The sequence below is a fragment of the Chanos chanos genome, chromosome 4, assembly GCF_902362185.1.
Source record: "Chanos chanos chromosome 4, fChaCha1.1, whole genome shotgun sequence".
NCBI classification, from domain to species: Eukaryota; Metazoa; Chordata; class Actinopteri; order Gonorynchiformes; family Chanidae; genus Chanos; species Chanos chanos.
The window spans coordinates 33837335-33857440 of NC_044498.1; the positions used below are offsets into that span (position 1 = coordinate 33837335).

General features: G+C 37.1%; 1 protein-coding gene across 1 annotated transcript in view; it reads left to right on the plus strand.

The window, feature by feature from the left end:
- Window positions 1-20106, plus strand: part of adgrb3 (adhesion G protein-coupled receptor B3) — a 114451-nt gene that overhangs the window by 31209 nt on the left and 63136 nt on the right. The window contains exons 2-3 of the mRNA XM_030771272.1: window positions 16481-16591; window positions 19611-19772. Coding sequence (XP_030627132.1) covers window positions 16481-16591; window positions 19611-19772 — 273 coding nt within the window. The remainder of the gene's footprint in view (window positions 1-16480; window positions 16592-19610; window positions 19773-20106) is intronic.

Sequence of the window (20106 nt, forward strand, 5' to 3'; positions counted from 1 at the left end):
TCTCTCTCACACTCTTCCTCCCTCTCTCTCTCTCTCTCTCTCTCTCTCTCTCTCTCTCTCTCTCTCTCTCTTGCGTTCTCTCGCTCTCAAATGAAAGCCCTTAGAAGGTTAAAAACATGCAATCCACATCTTCTTAAGCCTCGAGCCCTTACTTGACTTTAATCAGTTGAGGCAGAGGGTGTGGCCTACTGATTGCAAATTATTACGGACCTTTAAAGAGCCAAAAGAGGGAGAGATGACAGCGTGAGAGAGAAAGAGAGAGAGAGACAGAGAGAGTAGAGAGAGAGATGAGAGAGAGGAGGGAGAGAGAGAGAGAGAGACGAGAGAGAGAGAGAGAGAGAGGAACTATGGTGGGGAATTAAAATAGGAATAAGACTAAGACTAAGAGTAAGGACAGGTTTCTCCAAAACAGGGGTTTTCAACCTGTGGGGCCTACCACAGATGCGAGCACCTGTCAAGGGGGGTGCAAGATTAGGAGATTTTTAGGCACAAACTGGCAAGTACAATGAAAAGGGGGGATGGAGGAGTTCAAACCTAGACCGGGTGGGTGTGCATGTCAAAAAAGATTGAAAACCCCTGCTCTAAAATACCACTGAAACATACTTGCGCTAATATATAAATACAAGTAAAAGGGATGGAAACTGAAATTACAAGCCTACAATTCAGTAAGACTTTGTTGTTTATTCTTCATGAAAAACTAAAAAAGACAGAGAGAAAAATGGACGTATCTTTGACATTACTGAAGTCAATTACTTTTCAGATTAAGAACACACATGGCTTTTCTCAGAAAATAATTTTTCTTGAAGCAGCTTGTCTCTACGAGGGCTGGAGGGGCAGTTCTAATTTCTCAGCTCTAATTTCTTTCCGTTGCCTCCTCCTTGTCCTTATCCTGTCATCTACGATTAATAAATCAATGATATCGTTAAAAAATATCCAGTGAAATTGAAATTCAATTTCAAACTTCCTGAAGCTTTGCCAGATATGCTGATTCATCCCAGAAATAGCAATAAAACAATCATTTTAAAATTTTAAGAAGATTGCCCTTTAACGTTGTGAACACATTAGTCTGTTAGTACAGCTTATAAAGCCAAAGCATTCACCGCTTAAAAAGCAGGGTAAGCTCCAAAGCCACGGACAAGTTGACTTTAACTATCTCTGTCAGTAATAAAATAAACTTCTTTTTATTGTTTTAAGGGGCTCAGACTGAGTTATCGGATCAAATCATTTAAAGATAATTATTTATATTTTTACTTGTTTAGATCAGACCTCTGTGCGGAACCACACAACTTAATAAATTATGATTGTCAGGTTAAGCATTCATGTACACAGCGCTGATATGTTCATCCGTTTGGTTCCCAATTGGAATCTTTGTGGGGGTTTTTTTGTTTTGTTTTATTTTTTTTGTTTTTTGGAGGACACTCTACAGCAGTGCTGTTAGACAGTAAGAAAATACCGTCGTTGATGTCCTTGAACTTTTGCATAGTTTAATAAATTCTAATTAGATTAGGAGGGGCAGTCTCCCAAGGAGACAGCTTTTTACACTTTGCTGATTAGTGTGAAAAATATATGCATGCTGCTACATTTTTGCATGGAAAAGCTCATTAAGTCTCTCCTTTCTGAAAATGTTAGGGAGCAATTGGGAGAGGAGAACTGCCTTATTTGTCCTAAAACTAGGCACGTATTCAGAGCATTGGCATCAGAAAGGGAAGTGTCATTACCGCCCAGGGAAGTGTTGTTTAACGTCAAACAAGAGCACCACAACCAATCATGAATAAACAAGAATATTGATTGGGTTGTTGCTTGAAAGGACTGTTCTCTGCAACAAGCAAAGCAGCCCTCAGCAGAAAGTAAAGACTCTCGATGCGTGGTAAGCAGTGCCATGATCAATCCGTGGCCCTAACTCCACCTTGTCTTAGGTAAAGATAGTAATCATAGATGTCACTGGAAAAAGGAAGCAATTAAGCTTGACACACTCACACAACTAGCCATCCCACTTGTTTTCCACGTTAGTTTTAAGCTCCATTTGAGTTAGCGTAGTTGCTTTCCACATCCCCTTTCATATACACTGAATTAAGCACTTTTTTTATTTGACGCAGACTGGCAGAAACGGACATTTCGGTTATGCCCTTTTTAAAAAAAGCTTGCGGTGCTCTTGGTTGGAAATGAGGGAGGCATGCGAGATTCGACTGAATATCAGACAGAAGCATTGACGTTAATTTGGCCTGGCTTACAATAGGTCAGACAGGCCATTCAAAAGCAGTTATTGAGGGTTCTTTGGAGTCTTGAGGTTCTCTAAAGGTTTTTTTGGTTTCTCAGTAGTGGGTTTCATGCTTCTTTTTTTTTTTTTTTTGACTTCAGCAGCCTTGGCCTGAATAGACAGGAGCCATTGTGCACCAAGATAATGCGTTTCAATCTTCCTTAGCGTCATAATAGCCGACAGGGCGGGCGGACTCAGACCTTCATCTGCTTCATATTTTCCAAGATATTCAATGAAAGATTTAATATTTAAGATGAAAGGCAGTTGGCATTGGGGTCCTTTTATTCTTATACATTTCTCCTGTGGCAGATGTTTTGGGGGTTTTTTTTTGTATTCTTTTTTGTTTTTGTTGTTGTTTTGTTTTGTTTTGTTATTCTGTAAAATACTGATACAACCTGAAAGGAAGTGTGAAATATGAGAGAAATATATGAATATAATAGAATAATGGACGTTTTGAAAAGGGTGCTTGATCTGATTTGAATGATTTCTCACCTAGTTCTATGCATTCCACATTCTTATCGTGTTAACCTGCAAGACTAAGCCTGCTGAATAGTAATCAGCTCTGTGCATTACAATGGCCAGTCATTTAAAAAAAAGAGAAGAGAGAGAAAGAGAAGAGAGACAGAAAGAAGGAATGAAAGAAAGAAAAAAAATGTTGAACGGTTAATTGCACACATTAATGGTGCTTGGCTTTGCCATAGTGGGCGTTGAAGACGTTCGCATTAAGAAACAATTAATTTTCAATACTTGCGCTTCTCTTGGCTGCATTTGTGGTTCCTTACAACAAGGAGCGGTCATTGATAAGTCATTTCACGCTTCATTTAGATGAGCTCATGACCAATTCTGGATAGGGTCAAGAGAGGAATACAAGAAAGAGACTCTTTTTTTTGGGACAGCTAACATCTCAACAATTTCTCCCTATTAGGACACTGCCGTTCCTGTTTTGCTGTGCTTAACGTAATGTGTTACTGAGACCCTTTTTTGATGTGCACTGGCGTCTGCACTCTCTTATTTCGTTGGCTGTGTACGAGCAGGAAGACTAAAAAGAGTAAATGGTTAGCAATGGCAGACTGATGACTTCCTGGAGGGGATATTATTTTCTGTCTGAATATTCCTCATCAAGTCTGACCCATTTAAGGACAACACATAGCACAACCAAAGACCACTCTGATGAGCCTCTGTCCACTTAGCCAGATGTCTGAGACATTTTCTGCTGGATTTTCTTTCTTTTTTTCTTTTTTTTTTTTTTTGAATTGGTTCACAAATGACTGAGATGGATAAACAGCTGAGATTCATTTTAATGCTTTAATAAATCCAAAAGATTAAATCCCCTGAGTTTTAGAGGTCAACTTAAGAAATGGCCTTATTAGACCTTTGTATACACTTAATGGCTATAGTGACCACTGACTACCTCTGGAAATATGGAGGTGGCAGTTGGCATGCTAAAAAATAAAATGACTCCACATCAGAATAAGTCCTCAGATGTCCGTCCCATACATGATCTAAACAGTATATCATATAAGTCTGTTGTGGAAAATGTAAGAAGCTGAATTTTTCATGGCCTGTTCATCTGTGCCTGTGTATGTGTGTATGTGTGTGTGTGCACTCTCTAAGGGGAGTGAAAACCTCACTGATGAAATTTTAATAACTATGTGTATGTAGCTGTTTTCTAAATGAGCACTACGGATTATAAAATAAATAAATAAATAAATAAATAACTTGCGGTAGTGTGTTACCATGGTGATTCAAGTAAAGGTTTCAACAAAATGCTCACGTGAAAGTAATGCAAAATAATAATAATAATAATAATAATAATAATAATAATAATAATAGGAGGAACAGGAAGAAAAAAGAGGAAGAAAATGAAGAGGAAGAAGATCTTCCTTCTCTGTCCTCAGTATTCCAGATGTTCAAGAAATTAAAAACCATAGAGTCAGCAGAATGTGCATAGATAAATTAAAAAACAAAAAAGTGTTATTCTTCATGACCTAAAGGTTTTTTTACCTTTCTGCCAATATTGAATGTAATAATTTAATTGTGTGTTGAGATAGGTGTAAGCGCCTCAGCCATGTGACCTCGGCATTTTAACAAACCTCACTTCCCAAAGACCAGTTTAATTTTCATCACAACAGTTAGTGCCCACAGAGAAAGAAAGGCTGTAATCTATTATAGGAAGTAAACACTTCTTACTGTATTTTTTAAGAGGATCTTTTTTGCTGCAAATGAAAAATGTGTGCTTTGAGGTTTACATTAAAATTCATGAAATTTGAGGACAGAGCAAGATGTCTTTGTTTAGTGGTCAGTTTTACACACTTAGTTAAAATAGAGTTATGTGCTCTATAGGCTGTTACCTCATGTGCTGCATGTCATTTGTGGTAGTCTTTCTTCTGTTTCTTTTTCACCTCAACTAGTGGCAAAAATGACTGAATGTTTTATGAGCTTGTATGTGTGTGTATGTGCTTGTATGTGCTTGTGCGTGTGTGTGTGTGTGTGTGTGTGTGTGTGTGTGTGGGAGCACAGTCTTTGAGGAATTCATTCCATTAATTGCTCTATACATGTCCACCTAAATTAAATTGTAGTGACACTCAAATTGCTCTCTAGTGAAATAATTCACAGCTATTGTGTCACATAGTGACATGTAATTTAGATATTTATATTATCCTCACATATTCGAGTCATTAAAATGTCATCTGCCCTGAATAGAGTATAACAGGTTTGTTAGATAAATGAACTGGATTGGAATGTATTTGAAATGGACACAAACATTTGTACAACCTGGACATAAACTAAACTCCCTCTTTAAATGCTGAAATAACTGTAGAAAATAATTGGACATTAACTTGATTATGATGAATGAACAACACTGCTGTAAACATATTAAAAGTAAATATGTGCTAAATATATCACCAGTAGTAAAGTGCTGTTGATGTTATAGTTGTTGTTGTTGTTGCACCTGTTGTTCTTGTTCTTGTTCTTGTTCCTGTTCTTGTAGTTCTATAGAACTTTCAGCTTCTTTACAGATCTGCCATGATACTAAAACACATTTAAGTTAGAGTTTTTGTCCTTGCACCACTGGTATTTTGGTCTTTGTGTGGTATGTCTGTTTGAATTATATGTTGAGTAAGACATATTTGTTTTAACATGAGCTCTGTCGATGAGCCAAGGAGATGCAGGCCCTCGACGTCTTTCCTCCGACTGCTTCTTGCGCATGACAAAATGTTCCTGGTGCAGAGAAATGAGGGGTGGCAGCTTGCATGAGTTGATTTTGCTAGTGTAAAGTATGATCACTACTGCAGAGCAGCTGACATAATGAATTATGGGAGTCACATCACCAAGGGTGGCTAAGGGACTGTGCACCCATAATGCTCTATGACTATTACATCCGCTTTCCACCTAGAGTATATAGCAGCTCTACTGAAGCAGAGTCTCTCTCTCTCTCTCTCTCTCTCTCTCTCTCTCTATCTATCTGAATCACATATAAAGAGATTTTTCTCTGTCCCTCACTCTCTATCTATGTGTGTGTGTGTGTATGTGTGCGTGTTTGTGCGTGTGTGTATTTTTCTTGCCTATCTTTTTACCATTGGACATCCAATACTGATCAGTGCCTCCTTAAATTATGCATCAAAACATGTCTAAAATTGATGTCATATTTTGGAATGTCAAGCAAAATGCTTTGGAGACAGTCAGGGGGAAGCATTTTGATTTTGGATGCTGTGGCAAAGGTGCAAAAAAATGTGCTATGTTTCTCACTTGACAGATGCAGTGCTTGGCATGCAGTCTGTGGGCTTGGCAGTAGCCACAGAGCCATATTATGGGCTTGAAAGGCCTGAGTAGCTTGCCTTACTGCCAAAAATTTCCATCCATAGAGTTGTATCCTACTCTTCACAGTTTTCTGAGGAGAAAGCTTTACTATTGAGAACATCTCTACTACCTGTATGGCTTCATGTCTAGAACATCACAATGTCACAAGTCCTATGTGAGCAGAATTACATGTGCTGACACTGGAAACTGAACTGAAGATGTATAAAAAAAAATATTTAAAAAAAAGAGACATTCAGTGTTTGAATCCGTGCCCTGTGTCCACATACTTGATAACTGTCAGCACATACACACTACTTCATATTCAGATCAAAACAATGAGTTGTCTGAAATCATGTTAAACAGCTGTGGCCATGATACACAAAGTGGACTGTATAATGAATAGGCTAGCGCCACATTACAGCTCTGTGCTGGCCCAACGGTGCATGCAAGGCTGTTTTATGAAGCCGACGCAGTCTCCTTCTCTTTAGGACTAAGTAACTGTCACCCAGAAGAAGGAGGTTTGCTGGAATTAGTGTCGCTTGCATCGAACCACGGAGGCTTCTCTGCTTTGATCACTGTGCCGGAGATATGGATGAGTAATAAAATAATCATTAAGATCCTCTATCAAAGCTTTATCAAAGACTTGCTGGCAACACTTCTTACCAAGTCAGTGTATAATCAGAGCTAAAGCCACCTCAGGTGCTCTAAGCGAAATCTTCCCAAGGCTTTGAATACTGCGCCTTGTCTATATACTACAGCAATTTAGACGTTTTTAACCCTTAGACAAAAATGAAGACAAAATGTTATTAAAGATTAAATTAAGTAAATCATAAATTAAATAGCTTCCGCAGTGTTGTCTTTAAGTGAGTGAGGTTTTAGAGCATTAAATGTTTTAATTCTTTTTATAGTAATATTAAGATTTGTGGAAATGAATTACCTCACATTCAAAACCTACATTTTATATGAGAATCAGAGGTTTCAGGCAAATCTGGTTTGAATTATAAATTTTAAAAAAATGATAATAATAATTCAAAACCATTCTCACAGTCATGTCACTGACACCAGTTAAAACCGTGGACACATGCAAAAACTATGAACACTTTCATACAGGACAGATAAATTATTAAGACTGACAAGCTAGTACTAATGCATGAGTTAGAAACTATGGCACATGGGGAAAAAAAGGCTTTGGAAAATCAGAACAAATCCTTCACCCCACCCATCCATCCTTTTAGTATGAAGAGACTATACCAAAGCAGTGTATACGCACACTCAGTTTCTGTGTGTGTAAGCAGTCGTACATCCCTAGAGCTGTAATGTCAATGTTCATGCCAGTTATCTGTACAATAATTACCATTTCTACCCTTTGGTGCCATCTCAACCTATTCTCCATTAATGAAAATGAGGGTTTGTTTCAGCTAGGGCGATTTTACAAATCAGCCCAAGACTGTTTTCATGTGTTTTGACAACATAAGTGCACAATTAGAGCGATTCTTTAAACGTGACAGGATCACAATGCTAGCCTTGTTTCCACACATCATGTCATCTGATGATGCAGTGAATGTCGAGCGTGATATATCAGACGTGTCTGTAGGAGATTATTGAATTATACGATAAGATCATTTCTTACTCCATTTGCATTACCATTTGCATGAATTACCTTTGTTGTCACTGAACAAGACAGGAGTACATAGGGCCTAGAACACGTTCTGAGTAGAATATATGATCTAAGTTTAGGTGTTTTTACACTGAATAGTCATCTCGCACAGTTAGCTGGAATACAGATTCTCAAGTGCTTTAATGTTTTCATTACGTTTTCATGAGCTTTGGGCATAATAACTCTCACTGATTTATTTTGTGGAAATTTTCTAGGCTCCTAAGTGAGGGAAAATGAAAATACTGAAAGCAGAGTATTTGCTTTGGGTTTATTGCCTTTTTGACGCGTGTTAGGTTGTAAATACAGATGGGCTGAATTCAAATGCAAACATCTATTTGCAGTAGAAAGGGAGCTGGCGTTGTATAATCTGAGCCTTAGAGTGTGTGTGTGTGTGTGTGTGTGTGTATGTGTGTGTACGTGTGTGTGTGTGTGTGTGTGTGTGTGCATCTACAGAACTGCAGCAACAGGAGCTTTGCCATAAAGGCTTAGACAACGTGAGAGCTCCATCTAGGTTGTTCTAAGTGGTACTGCTAAATAATCTCATACTGAATTATGAATAGCCATAATCTGCATGGCTCTTTCACCACAAACTGATTATTGTTATTTTTGTACTCTTGTTTTGTCATTTTTCTCCCTATCTGAGGCACAAGCTGAACATGCAGCTGGTTTTCATTTTTCATTTTTAGACACCTGTGCGATAAAACATTGGCCTGTGGATATGATCAATGAGATCTCCCGAACTCCCAAGATCATTTGTGTCTTTCATTTCCACGTCATTACATTGTTATCTAAGTATGTCATGACAAGAATTAGCATATTCTGCTGTCTATCTATATCTCTGTCTCCCTTATCTCCCTGTCCCTGCCCCCGCCCCCACTGCCGCCCTTTCCTGTTTGAGTGCTTGTACTCGTGCGTTCTTTCTGCGTTTGGCACCTCTTTCTTCTCAGTTAAAAATAATAGGTATTGATGGATGTAGGCATATTGTACATGTTGTTTATAATATGTATATTGTGTTAATATTATATAAGCAACAAATATTACCCAGTGGACCATGAAATGTATTATTTTCTTCAGAATCATTAACATGTCAGGTATGGTGAATCCAGAGTGGTGCTTGGGTCATATTTTGCAGAAAATTTCTATAATTGTTGTTGTTATGGTATGGTTCAATGTTCAGCAAGTGAATATTTTTAAGAATTTTAAGAATTCATACTTTCACATATGACATTTTTTTTCTGAAAAACAGACAACCTTAAATTATACTGAATCATGTTAAATTCAGAGGCATTGGAGGCACTTTTCTACCAGAGTTAATAAACCCCACTAATTGCAAAACAAGTAACAACAGGAATAGCAAGATCTTGTGATTTTGATTAAGGCTTTCATTTTCTTACTTCATTCTTACTTCATTTCAAAATGAAGTTAGGAAGGTAGAGAAATGTACTGTTTCTGTCTTTTTTTTTTTCTAAGTCAGGACCGAACCATTTTCTTTACCAGCTCCGTTCTGTACAGGGTGGTATAGTCCTGGACGGGGGGAGCATGGGGAGACGCTGCTCATTAAATGCCCTGTGTTTGACAGGCAAGCTGGAAAGACAGCCATGCACTACATGGGCAGGATTTCCCTAACTGAGCCTACACAGACAGGGTGCAAAGTGGAGTCTCATTTCATGCAAGGTTACACATGTCAATCATCAGGTCATGGGACTGACTGCTGCTGTGGTTCGCTGAAATTCACCAAAGAGCGCAAGTTATACAAGTTAGATAAGACCCTGAAGGAGAGTAGCCCTCAGAGGCCCATTTGATACTAATCTTTCATCCATACTTAGATGTTGCAGTTAAAAGCACACCATGGCTCCTACCTCCACAACAAGAGGCATTAAATATTTCAGTCTCATGAATTCCTCAAGTTGCATTCCGAATGGTGTATGTAACATTTTTTCAGTGTTAACATCAGTAACAGTAGGGACATTAGCAATATTAGTAACATTACTTACATCAGTGAAGGGGTATGATGTCAATATCCTGCTCTGTTTTGCACAGCAGAGTGAACATATCAGACATCAAATATTTTGAGATCTTAGTCAAAATATTCAAACTAAAATGTTATCCTCAGGCAAGCCGCAAAATGTTTGGGCTCTGAGAATTCTCATGTGATGAGACGCTTTCACAAATATTGGTGCAAAATCACTTTTACTGATAGTAATGATTGTCTTTTAGCTGTTTTGTGCAAATCCCACCCCCTTCACCACCAAGAACATCAGTTCTGTGCAGTAGGCATTTATACAGAATTGAAAGTGATTGCCAACAGCTAGAAGAGTGGGTGGACAGCTAGAGTTAGAAAAAAAATTGTCCTCCCACCTTTAGCTGTAACCCTACAGAATGAGAACGGAGGGTTGATTTGAGAAATGTCTACTGGATATGCAAAGCAAAGCTGACTGGGAGTTCGTACTCTACCCATCTGCTATATTCACAATGGTTTGATGGCAGAGACTGAAATTTATGTTATGCTCATTATCTTCCTTCTGCTCATTTGTTCAATTTGCATTGTCCAAATTTTATACTTCCATAGACATTGCTAAGACTTCGCTAGGAGGAAAAAAAATAGAAGAAGAAAGGTGGGTCCATTTTTTGAAGGAGCACAGAGAAAATGTCCCACCTGTTACTGTATCTGTCACCCTAGAAATGATTCATGGACCATTAAGTAATGGGGTGCTCACAGGGCTAAGCGGTGACAAGACTGACCTGGAAATGGAGCTTTGTTTCTGCCTGGCATTTTCTCTTTTTCCCGCCAGAAAAAGAGGGAGAGCACCAGGCTCTGCTTGAGAGATTTGTGGAACGGAAAGGAAGGTAAATTGCAGTCTTGAAAGAGAGAGTGATCTATGAGAGAAAGCTTTGAGGGGTTCTTTAAGGTGTTGATAAATCTTTGTCCTTCTGTATAGCACAAAAGAACTCCTTTAATCTGGACAATGTGAGTAGCCAGCTGAAATTTTTACCTTTGTGCTGACAGATTGTTGGATGGGAATGTCTCAGATGCTGCCCTCTGCAAAAAAAAAAAAAAAAAAAAAAAGAATATAAATATATATATATATATATATATATATATATATATATATATATATATACTTCACTCATCTCATTAAACAACATAGTACAGCACACTTAGGGCAAAATTTTACAAAAAGCACATTCAGAATTTAAAGCCAACATCCCCATTTACTGGGTCATTGTTTACTACAGAGAAACAAAAGAGAGGCAAAACCATTTTAGAAGAGCAAATTTGCTCTGCGGTTGTAAAATAGCTTTTTTTTCCCCATCCAAACAAAGTTGTGCCCTATTTTCAAGTCAAGATGATGTAATCTAGAGAGATGATATCAGCTAAAGAGATGTTTTCCTTCAGCAGTGTTGCACAATAGAAACAGATATCATTGTTGAAGAAAAACTTCCATTTATCCATTTTTATATGATAGAAAATCATCACGCAATGTAGATAACTGCCATTTTTTGTTGTTGTTGTTGTTGTTGTTCGGTTGGTTGATTGTTTTTTGAGAAATCATTTGCTGTTTATACACCGGTACATTGATATCCAAGTTATTCATGCAAGTTGTCCAATTTTTGTGCCCTTTTTAACTCCTTTCTCCTGCATTGTAAAGTGTTGTCCTCATAGGCCATAAAAATATATTCGGTCAGCACTTCCTCACCTCCTCCTCACCTCTGTTTTTTAATGGATGCAGTCACTAGAGTCAGTGCTTTTTTATGATGATAAGACATGTCCTCCACCTGTGCAGATGTGGGTTTTCATGACTCTGACATGAAGCCAAGAAGTTATCATCCAGACCTGTAACCCTGTCACGTATGACTGTCTCGTCTCTTTCAGGTGGATCGACATGAACGCCAGCCATAAGAAGGCCGTTATGTTCTTAGTATCTCCCATTTTTCTGTCTAAATAAATAAATAACATAAACTTGAATTTACTCCTGTTTCACACAACCCCAAGGCAATCAATGAAATATGAAAGGCTATTTTGCAGACAATTACTGCAGAAAAAAAAATCTCGACTGCAGCAGTGATATTTTTGAGTTAAAGGAGAAACCAGAAAGTGACAAAAGACTCTAAGCCCTAGCCTAGTCTGAATGCTATTATAGTAGTCTTGTTCATACTCCCCCCCCCCCCCCCCCCCCCCCCCCACTGCTTTACCCAAAGATCCACAAGCATAAAGATTAAAATAATGTCATTTTCAGATCACAAAGGTTTAAGTTGCAAATTCTGGCTCTAGCACAAACATGTCATTGTCATCTGTTTCAAACTGGGACTGCAATTCGAATTTTAGCATCTTTGAAAACAGAAAATTATTTGTTCTTTTTTTAAAATAGAGGTGTACAGCAATTTATCTGTATTTCATCATACGTAAAAGCATTATCATTGATACAATTCATACATTTTGCAATGAAAACTTATTGATAGGCATTAACTCTGTCCTCATCCTTCTTGTGGACATACAAGGTATACACACCCCTTAAACCACATCCATACTGAAAGGAGGCTTTCCAAAAGTTCCTCCTTGTTGTTTGTGTGTGGTATTGTGATCTTCTCAGATAACAGCCACCACAAACACATTCAATGCAAATTCTGTCGTTCAGCGCATCATTATCTCCTATACAGTGAATAGACACTCATCCTTGAAATCCCATTCTGAAGAAATGCAGTATGGGCCTATTGAAAAAAAAAATCTTTCTGTTTAGACCATGGTGAGGACCTTTGTCTGTTCAAACCTCTTGTCCCTAAGGAATCTGAGGACCTTGCTGTTGCTTTATGCTCCTCTCTCTCTTGTAGGCTTTTTCACATACCAGCTTTTAAAATATCTTTCTTTTTTAAGGTTTCACATAATGTGACCATGCTTGACTTTTGTTCAGTGCACACAAATCTGGTAAAGTCTGAAGGTTCAAGATTGAAACACTGAGAGAGGGTGTCCTTGTCACCTTGTTTCCGAAAGCCGTTGTCCTCACGGAGATAAAAAAAAAAAAACTCCATTCCCATCTTCAGCACATTCAGGGACAGCACGGGTAGTTTGGACTTTAATATATATTGCAATTCAGCCATCTGTCATAGAGGTCTTCTTAGACAGTTGTGCTAGAAAAATATCTGAGCTCCTGAGCTGGAGAATTTGGGCTTTCAATGCTGGGATTCTCTGGCTCTTTTAGTGTTTGATCACAACAGTTCCTATGGGCTCTGTCTTTGTTGTGACAGCACCCTGACTGAACCTCAGATGAAACAAAGGACAGTGGTGGCTGGGATTGCGCTATAAAGCAAACGATGATGGTGTCTGCCTATGTATTGTTTCAAAGGAGTGTTTGCTTAGTGCTAGAGCGAGCCAGTGGCACCAATGAGACATGAATGTATGCGATGTGGTAGGCAGGGAAAGATTTTCAAAAAAGACAGAAGAGAATTTTAAAGCAAACAGAACAGTGAGCTGTGAATGTCTATGTGATTTCGGCGATTTAGGATGACTACATTTCTATAACTATTACATTAAAAAAAAAGTGTGAACTGTTTACGCAACTCTTCCTTTGAGATACTCCTTTCTGTGTTTCTTTCTAGCTGTACCACTTACTGAAAAAGCAATACAATTAATAATAAAAAAAATAGCTATAAAGAAAGACTGTAAATAAATAGTGAGATTTGAAGAAATTCCAATGCTTAGGTCATGAGCATCACTCTAGCGCCTAAATCCCCTGACTGCAGCTAACAACTCATTTTGTCAAAGAATCAATGTGGCCCCTAGCATCTAATGACTAAAAGGGATGGATGAAAAGTGGATCAGGTACTGTTTGAATCCCACAACCTGGAGATTAAAGCTCAGTCCACAGCTTTCCTTTGTGTTAAAGACATGTCCGACATGTTTTCTATTGACAGTTGTCCTTAACAATAATGTTATCACCTCATGCCCCTTTAATTCATCATAAAGACAAAAAGGCACCATAATTATTTGCTGTGTGTATATGTTTTTATGTATCTTTGGCGCTCAAAATACAAATAACACATATGCCCTTATCCTAGTGCTATGTGTGATATTATTTTTAGAACTGCATTCTCTTATGCACTTTGCCGTGATTTTTATATAGGGAGTCAAGGTCTTGCACACTCATTCTCATTACTATGCTACACGGTTTTCTGGAAGAATGTGTTGAGCAGTATCCACCTTCAATGGCACTGGGCAATAATAACAAATGATTCTGTTCTAAATGTATTGGTGTATTTGTGTAGGCGCTGGTTTCCCATAGCACTTTGCAGAAATGCTTGAGTGTTTGTATTTTACATGCATTAGTGTTTTAACATAAGTCCTCCACCTTTTGCTCATAATTAGAAGTAAACATCTCAGAGCCAGGCGCCAAGGATGGACTGTCAGACCTCAGAGTTTGTAATGAGATAAAACTTAAAATGTTCATCTGCAGAAGAACAACTTCTATTTTTTTTTTTTTTTTGTAACCATGGTGATGCCTCCCTGTGCTGTGCTCTCTTGATTTTTCTCAAGGAACTGTGGGGGCTTAAGCTTCTGGTTTCCAGTTGGAACAATTTCAACTATCACCTTTATCTAGGTTACTCCTTCTAATGACTATTTATTTCCAAACAGTTCCATGGCAAGTCAACAAATATTTGTCTCTGTCATTATAAATGCTCTTCTTCGCTCTGGTAATGTTTCTGTTTCAGGGAGACGACTTTACAATGGAACATTTTTGTAGATTACAGTAGGTTATTATGCTGTTTCCTAAGTATTATCATAAGAAGTCAAAACTTAGTGGATTTTTTGTGAGTCATATTCATTCAAAGTGCACATTTCCTGTACTTTTGGTTGAAAAACGTGATAATTATATAACAATGGCAAGTGCAAATTTTGAGTGAAATTTTGTCACACTCCTTCACTTTTCTAATTACAAAAGGTTTGAAACAAAGCACTTGGCAGAACTGTGTTAACAATCACTATATTCTATACCGTGTAATAGCACCATGTTAATTATCTCTCAAAGGTTTTAGCCAGACCTCAGAATTTCTAACACACTTTTAAGTTTAAGCTCAGTACAGATGATCAGACTCTTATTTTCTGAAAACTGGACCATGCATACATCTACAATTTATAGCTTAATTTTTTTTCTCAATTCTTAATGTGTTCAGCTAGAGTGAGAACCTCAGAGCCTTCCAGTTCACTTTCATCATTAGTGGTTTGGACAGGTACTGAAAGATTGAAACCTCTAATAGGATTTCCCTAGAGTGCACTCCAGCATGGAGGCTTGCAAAAGTGGAATAATTGCTAAAGCTCTACCGATATCTGACACTTTAAAATGTCATTCTGGTGGGCCACAGTATAATTGAATGAAAAGTTCTTAGCTTGGGGGCAGACCTTGCCACTAACATTGATGATGTTTCTTTGTTACTTTTTATGTTTCTGAGCTGTTGTGCTATGATTTATGTGACCAGCACAACATTGGCAAAACCAGTCCTGGTTGAAACTGATGTTTTTATTGTGAGGGAAATAGATTGCACTGGAGGCTGCAGGGGGAGATTGTTGGAGATTCTTTACACCCACTCAGGTCAAGCCAAGCAGGAGTTCTCAAATGAATGTTGGTAAACCTAGATGGTTTCTGCTGCAGAACAAACATAGGAGAGCATTGGCTGCCTTTTTTCACACTCTATGTTTTACTTTTTTTTACAGTGTATTTCACTTATGATATCAAAATTGCCCCCCCCCCCCCTCATGATTAGATCTTGAATAATGTTTTGGCATCTTTTCTAACAGTACTTTGACTCACTGTCTTGAAAAGGGAAGGTGTCTAGACATGCTGTAATTCCCAATTAGAGACTGAAGCATGGCTGTGTTCAATTGCTTTTCATCTGTGCTGACCATGTTTTTAAAGTATTTGGAATAATCCATCAAACGGCAATGTGAACAGCTAGTAACACTGTGATCTGAATTTGCCTTAGTTTCGTAGCCAATGCTTTATGTTGATTTCTCTGAATCCCCGAAACAGGTCAATACGTGTACTCCACATAAAAAAAATTCCAGTAATAAAAATATTACTAAATTGTTTTGTGTCACAAAAGCAAATTTCCTTTAAATCGAATAGTTCTGATTGTTGCACTCGCTTATATTAAGGATCTAGTCAAAGTCATAATGTTGTGAATAGACAGTAATTAACATTAAACCAATGAAGCACAGCTCAGAATACATTTGGAGGATTATACCTCTCCTAATAGTATGTCGAATATAACAGCACATAATTCCTTTACTAATTCTGAGTCTTAACAACTAATTACTGTAAAAGTCTGGATCTGTTGCCAAAACTGTGGATCAATAGCATGTTCTGTCCATGACCCCCTTCCTCTGTGGCTTCAGATGGCTTATGCATTTTTTTTTTTCATTTTCTGTTCTTTTTTTTCCTTGGGAGAGGGGGTGGAGGGGTGGAGGGGAGAATTAACATCTTGTTAAAAACCCATGTAAGTTTATTTGCATGTTTGCTATGTGTCTTAGCCGTGCTTACGAACTCAATTAATACTCCCAACTTACATATGATTAAAAAATGCATTGTTTATTGCCTTAAAGTACATGCCAAGTTAAAAGATTTATCCATGTGTGATATTTCTTTTTTTTTTTTAACTTTTTAAGCCATGTTCTGCCGTTTTTGCTACGCACATCCTGTCAGAATTGTTCTCAGTATTTTTCTCTACAGACAATGTCCAAGCATAGTTTTCATGAAATTCTATTCTGTCCCTAGAATTTGGAATGATCGGAGAACATACTGTAAAAAGTCAGCGGCCAAGATCAGTTCATGACACAAAGGCCCAACAGGAGCAAGATGAATCTGCTAAATTTATGGCACAAACTGGTAATACAATAGTTATGTTTCTTTTCTTTATTATGTTAACTAAACTTAATTTCATCTAAGTCACTTGCATGCACACTCTTTTACTGCACCTTTTAAGTGACAAATGTTTTGTCATACTTTTCTTTTCTCCTTCTCTATTGTCACCTACAAACTTACAAGAGAAATCCGCCATTTCCCTCTGTGTGTAGGTTAAGAGTTAGATGAGAGCTCTGTGAAAGCTGTCTATTTTAGTGGAACACAGTGGACTGATGGTAGTCTTATTGGCTTGTTTTCCCACATACATAAACGAGTAGGTAGAACTGGGCCCTCGTGCAGGTAATTGCTTCTTTACAAACATGATTAATTAAAGTTTAAATAGTCAAGGGAAGACATCTCTCGAAAGAGAATGACTCTCCTATTGGGGTTATCATCATTTGATAGGTAGAGAGTTTTTCAACATTAAAAATCAAAATGTCAAGGGTACTTTTGATGTGCCAAGTTATAGATTTGGGTAACATTGAGATATACAGAATCTTATAGATATGTGTTATGCACAAATGTGGTTATGAAAGGTTTGTTTTATACTTTAATTTTCATTACTTTTTTATATAATTTGATTTCATATTTTGCTTTTTTATGTTACTATTTTTCCCCCTCCACATTTGCTTGAGATGTATGAAAGATTTGGGGAGGGAGGGAAGGGGGGTGGTCAAGCCATGTAATTTTGTTTCTTTGGTTTTCTTCATTTGTAACTTTTTTTTTCCATCATGTGACATTCATTGAATGTATCTGCATTATACCATTTAAGTAGCAATCCACTATGTACACTAAACCTTAACAACCTTTACATTTCAGTTAGCTTTCTTTTTTTTTCTTTTTCACTTTTTTTCTGCTTCTTTGTTTCTTCATTATTTGGTTGTCTAATTTACTGTATCTGTGCTTCTTCATCTATTTAACAAATTGATCCACCATTCAGCCAAATCTATGATCAGTCCAGTAGTTTTGGGAGGTTTTATATCTTCCAATATATGAGATTTTACTGAAATATGAATGTATTCAGAGCTGAGATTTTAAAGAGAGATACATTCTTAAAGAGAAAGCCTTTTTCAATAAGCAATACCTTGTCTAGCATTAGCTGTATTTGCAAAGTATTGTTAGTGACTTAAACTCAAAAATAGGTTTTGCATTCACTAAAACTGCAGAGATCAAATAGGACAAACTATACACAATCTGATGTATTCACCATAATCATCATCTCCAGATAAAGCTTTGTTTAAAGGAGCTAATAAACAATATCAATATTATTTCCCCTTTTTATTCAGCACTCCATGGCAGTTTGGTTGTTATATATATAGACTGACTTTCAGTGAGGAAGACAACTTTAAGTCTTATAGATTAATTACCCATTATAACATTGTTTTAATTGTTTTGGACTAGCATAAGTCAAATAAGGGGACATGTATAATGCTATATATATATTTTTTTTTTTTAATCGAATACACAACAAAAATACAACATTAGTTTTACACTGAACTTAGAATTTATAAGCTGTCCTCCTCAGGGAAACCATTACTATATTACATAAGCAATTGGCAGAGCCATGCATTTGTACTTTTGGGAATTACAACTACACATATAATACAATGTCATACCTAATGGGAAATATTGTTCTATCTGAGGCTCATTTGCTGTTTTGAATTGTTCTGTGTGTCAGTTCAACACTGGTAAATTAATGTTCAAAACATCACAATGACAAAAGGAATGAATTAAGAACAATAACTGACTTTTGCTGAACAATACTCAGACGCAATATTCACTTGGATGGAAAGCTGGATCAAATAGATTTGGGATAAACTGAAAATTGAATAGATGAGAAGGAATGCATATTTATAGCTGGAAACTTCTTTGAATTGTGGATTAAATCCAGTGAAACACTCAGTGTTATACAAATTCGTCCTTACAAATTCTGACATGATCTCATTTTGCATTTTAAAAAGCTTTAAAGTATTATCCATGCTGCTTATAAGTACAATGAATTAAACCTCCTCACAACCACTCAACTGTTTAAATTACTTTCAAATATTTTCAAATGCCAATATATATCTACATATGACTAATTCAGATTGCTGTGATCTGCTGAATATGATGGAGAAAACTCTCTCTCTCTCTCTCTCTCTCTCTCTCTCTCTCTCTCTCTCTCTCTCTCTCTCTCTTTCTCTCTCTCTCTCTCTCTCTCTCTCTCTCTCTCTAAATTCTTGACAAAAATTGGAAGACTAATATGTATTAGTATTAGCTCCTACCTGACAGACAGTATAATCTCTCTTCTGTACTGAAGTGTAAAGGGGATTCTCACAGTGCTACAGGAGGCAGCTCTGTAAACTAACTCTCATCCAAATTCATCCTCTACTCTAACCACTCGACATCATTTGCATGTGATCTATACATTGAGTTATTTATTATTTATTATTTCTTTGTTTTACCCCTAATTAGTATTTTCAGTTGTTGTTTTGTTTTGTTTGTTTGTTTCATCAGGCTGTTTGCATGTGTCATTTTATAAGACTGAATTGGAAGATAGCTGTCCGCAAAGATATCAGTGAGGAATTATACGCTCGTATATAGTATTAAAATCAGAAGTTACATGGCGGTAACTCATTAGAAATGATTCTTGAAATGAAAAAAAAAATGAATACAACCAAAAATATAGATATCAGTATTGCTCATTAATTGCCCAGTAATCAGATTTGCTAATTTGGACAGAAAAGGCCCAAACAAATGAATCTGTTTAAATGTCCAGAGCATTTAGAAACTGCCCAATATATATACTGTATATATATCAGTTATGAGATATATATATATATATCATAACTGTATATCACAATTAACACACTGACAGCCTCAGAAAAGCAATTTCATGAACTGTCCACACTTGTAACTTCCCTTTGCCACGCCCTGCACCTGTAGGCCCCACCTCCTCCCCACCTTGGGCTGTCATGTGACCATGTTTCTGCTTTATAACCGGTGTCACCCTTCTCCCACACAGGTGACTCTGGTGCTGAGGAGTGGTCCCAGTGGAGCTCTTGCTCAGTTACATGCGGTCAAGGGTCGCAGGTGCGAACAAGAACATGTGTCTCACCTTACGGAACACACTGCAGCGGCCCATTAAGAGAATCAAGGGTTTGCAATAACACTGCCCTCTGCCCAGGTAGCGTTAGCTGCAGATGCTTTAATGTTAATGCCTTTTGCCTTCATCTGTCATGCCAGAAAATGCGTGATTGTGCTTGCATTGAAATCTTCATGTCATTATTATTATTATTATTATTATTATTATTATTATTATTATTATTATTATTATTATCATTATTATTATTATTTCATCTGGAAATATGTTGTAAATTGATCTTCCTACTTTTATTGTGACAGTTTTGTATTATATCTTCTTCACTGTCCTCTGTTTTTTTTCATATTTTCTTATCTGTTTTTTGCAAACATGGATAGATCATTCATATCACCACGCATTTGCCTCCTTTTACTTGATT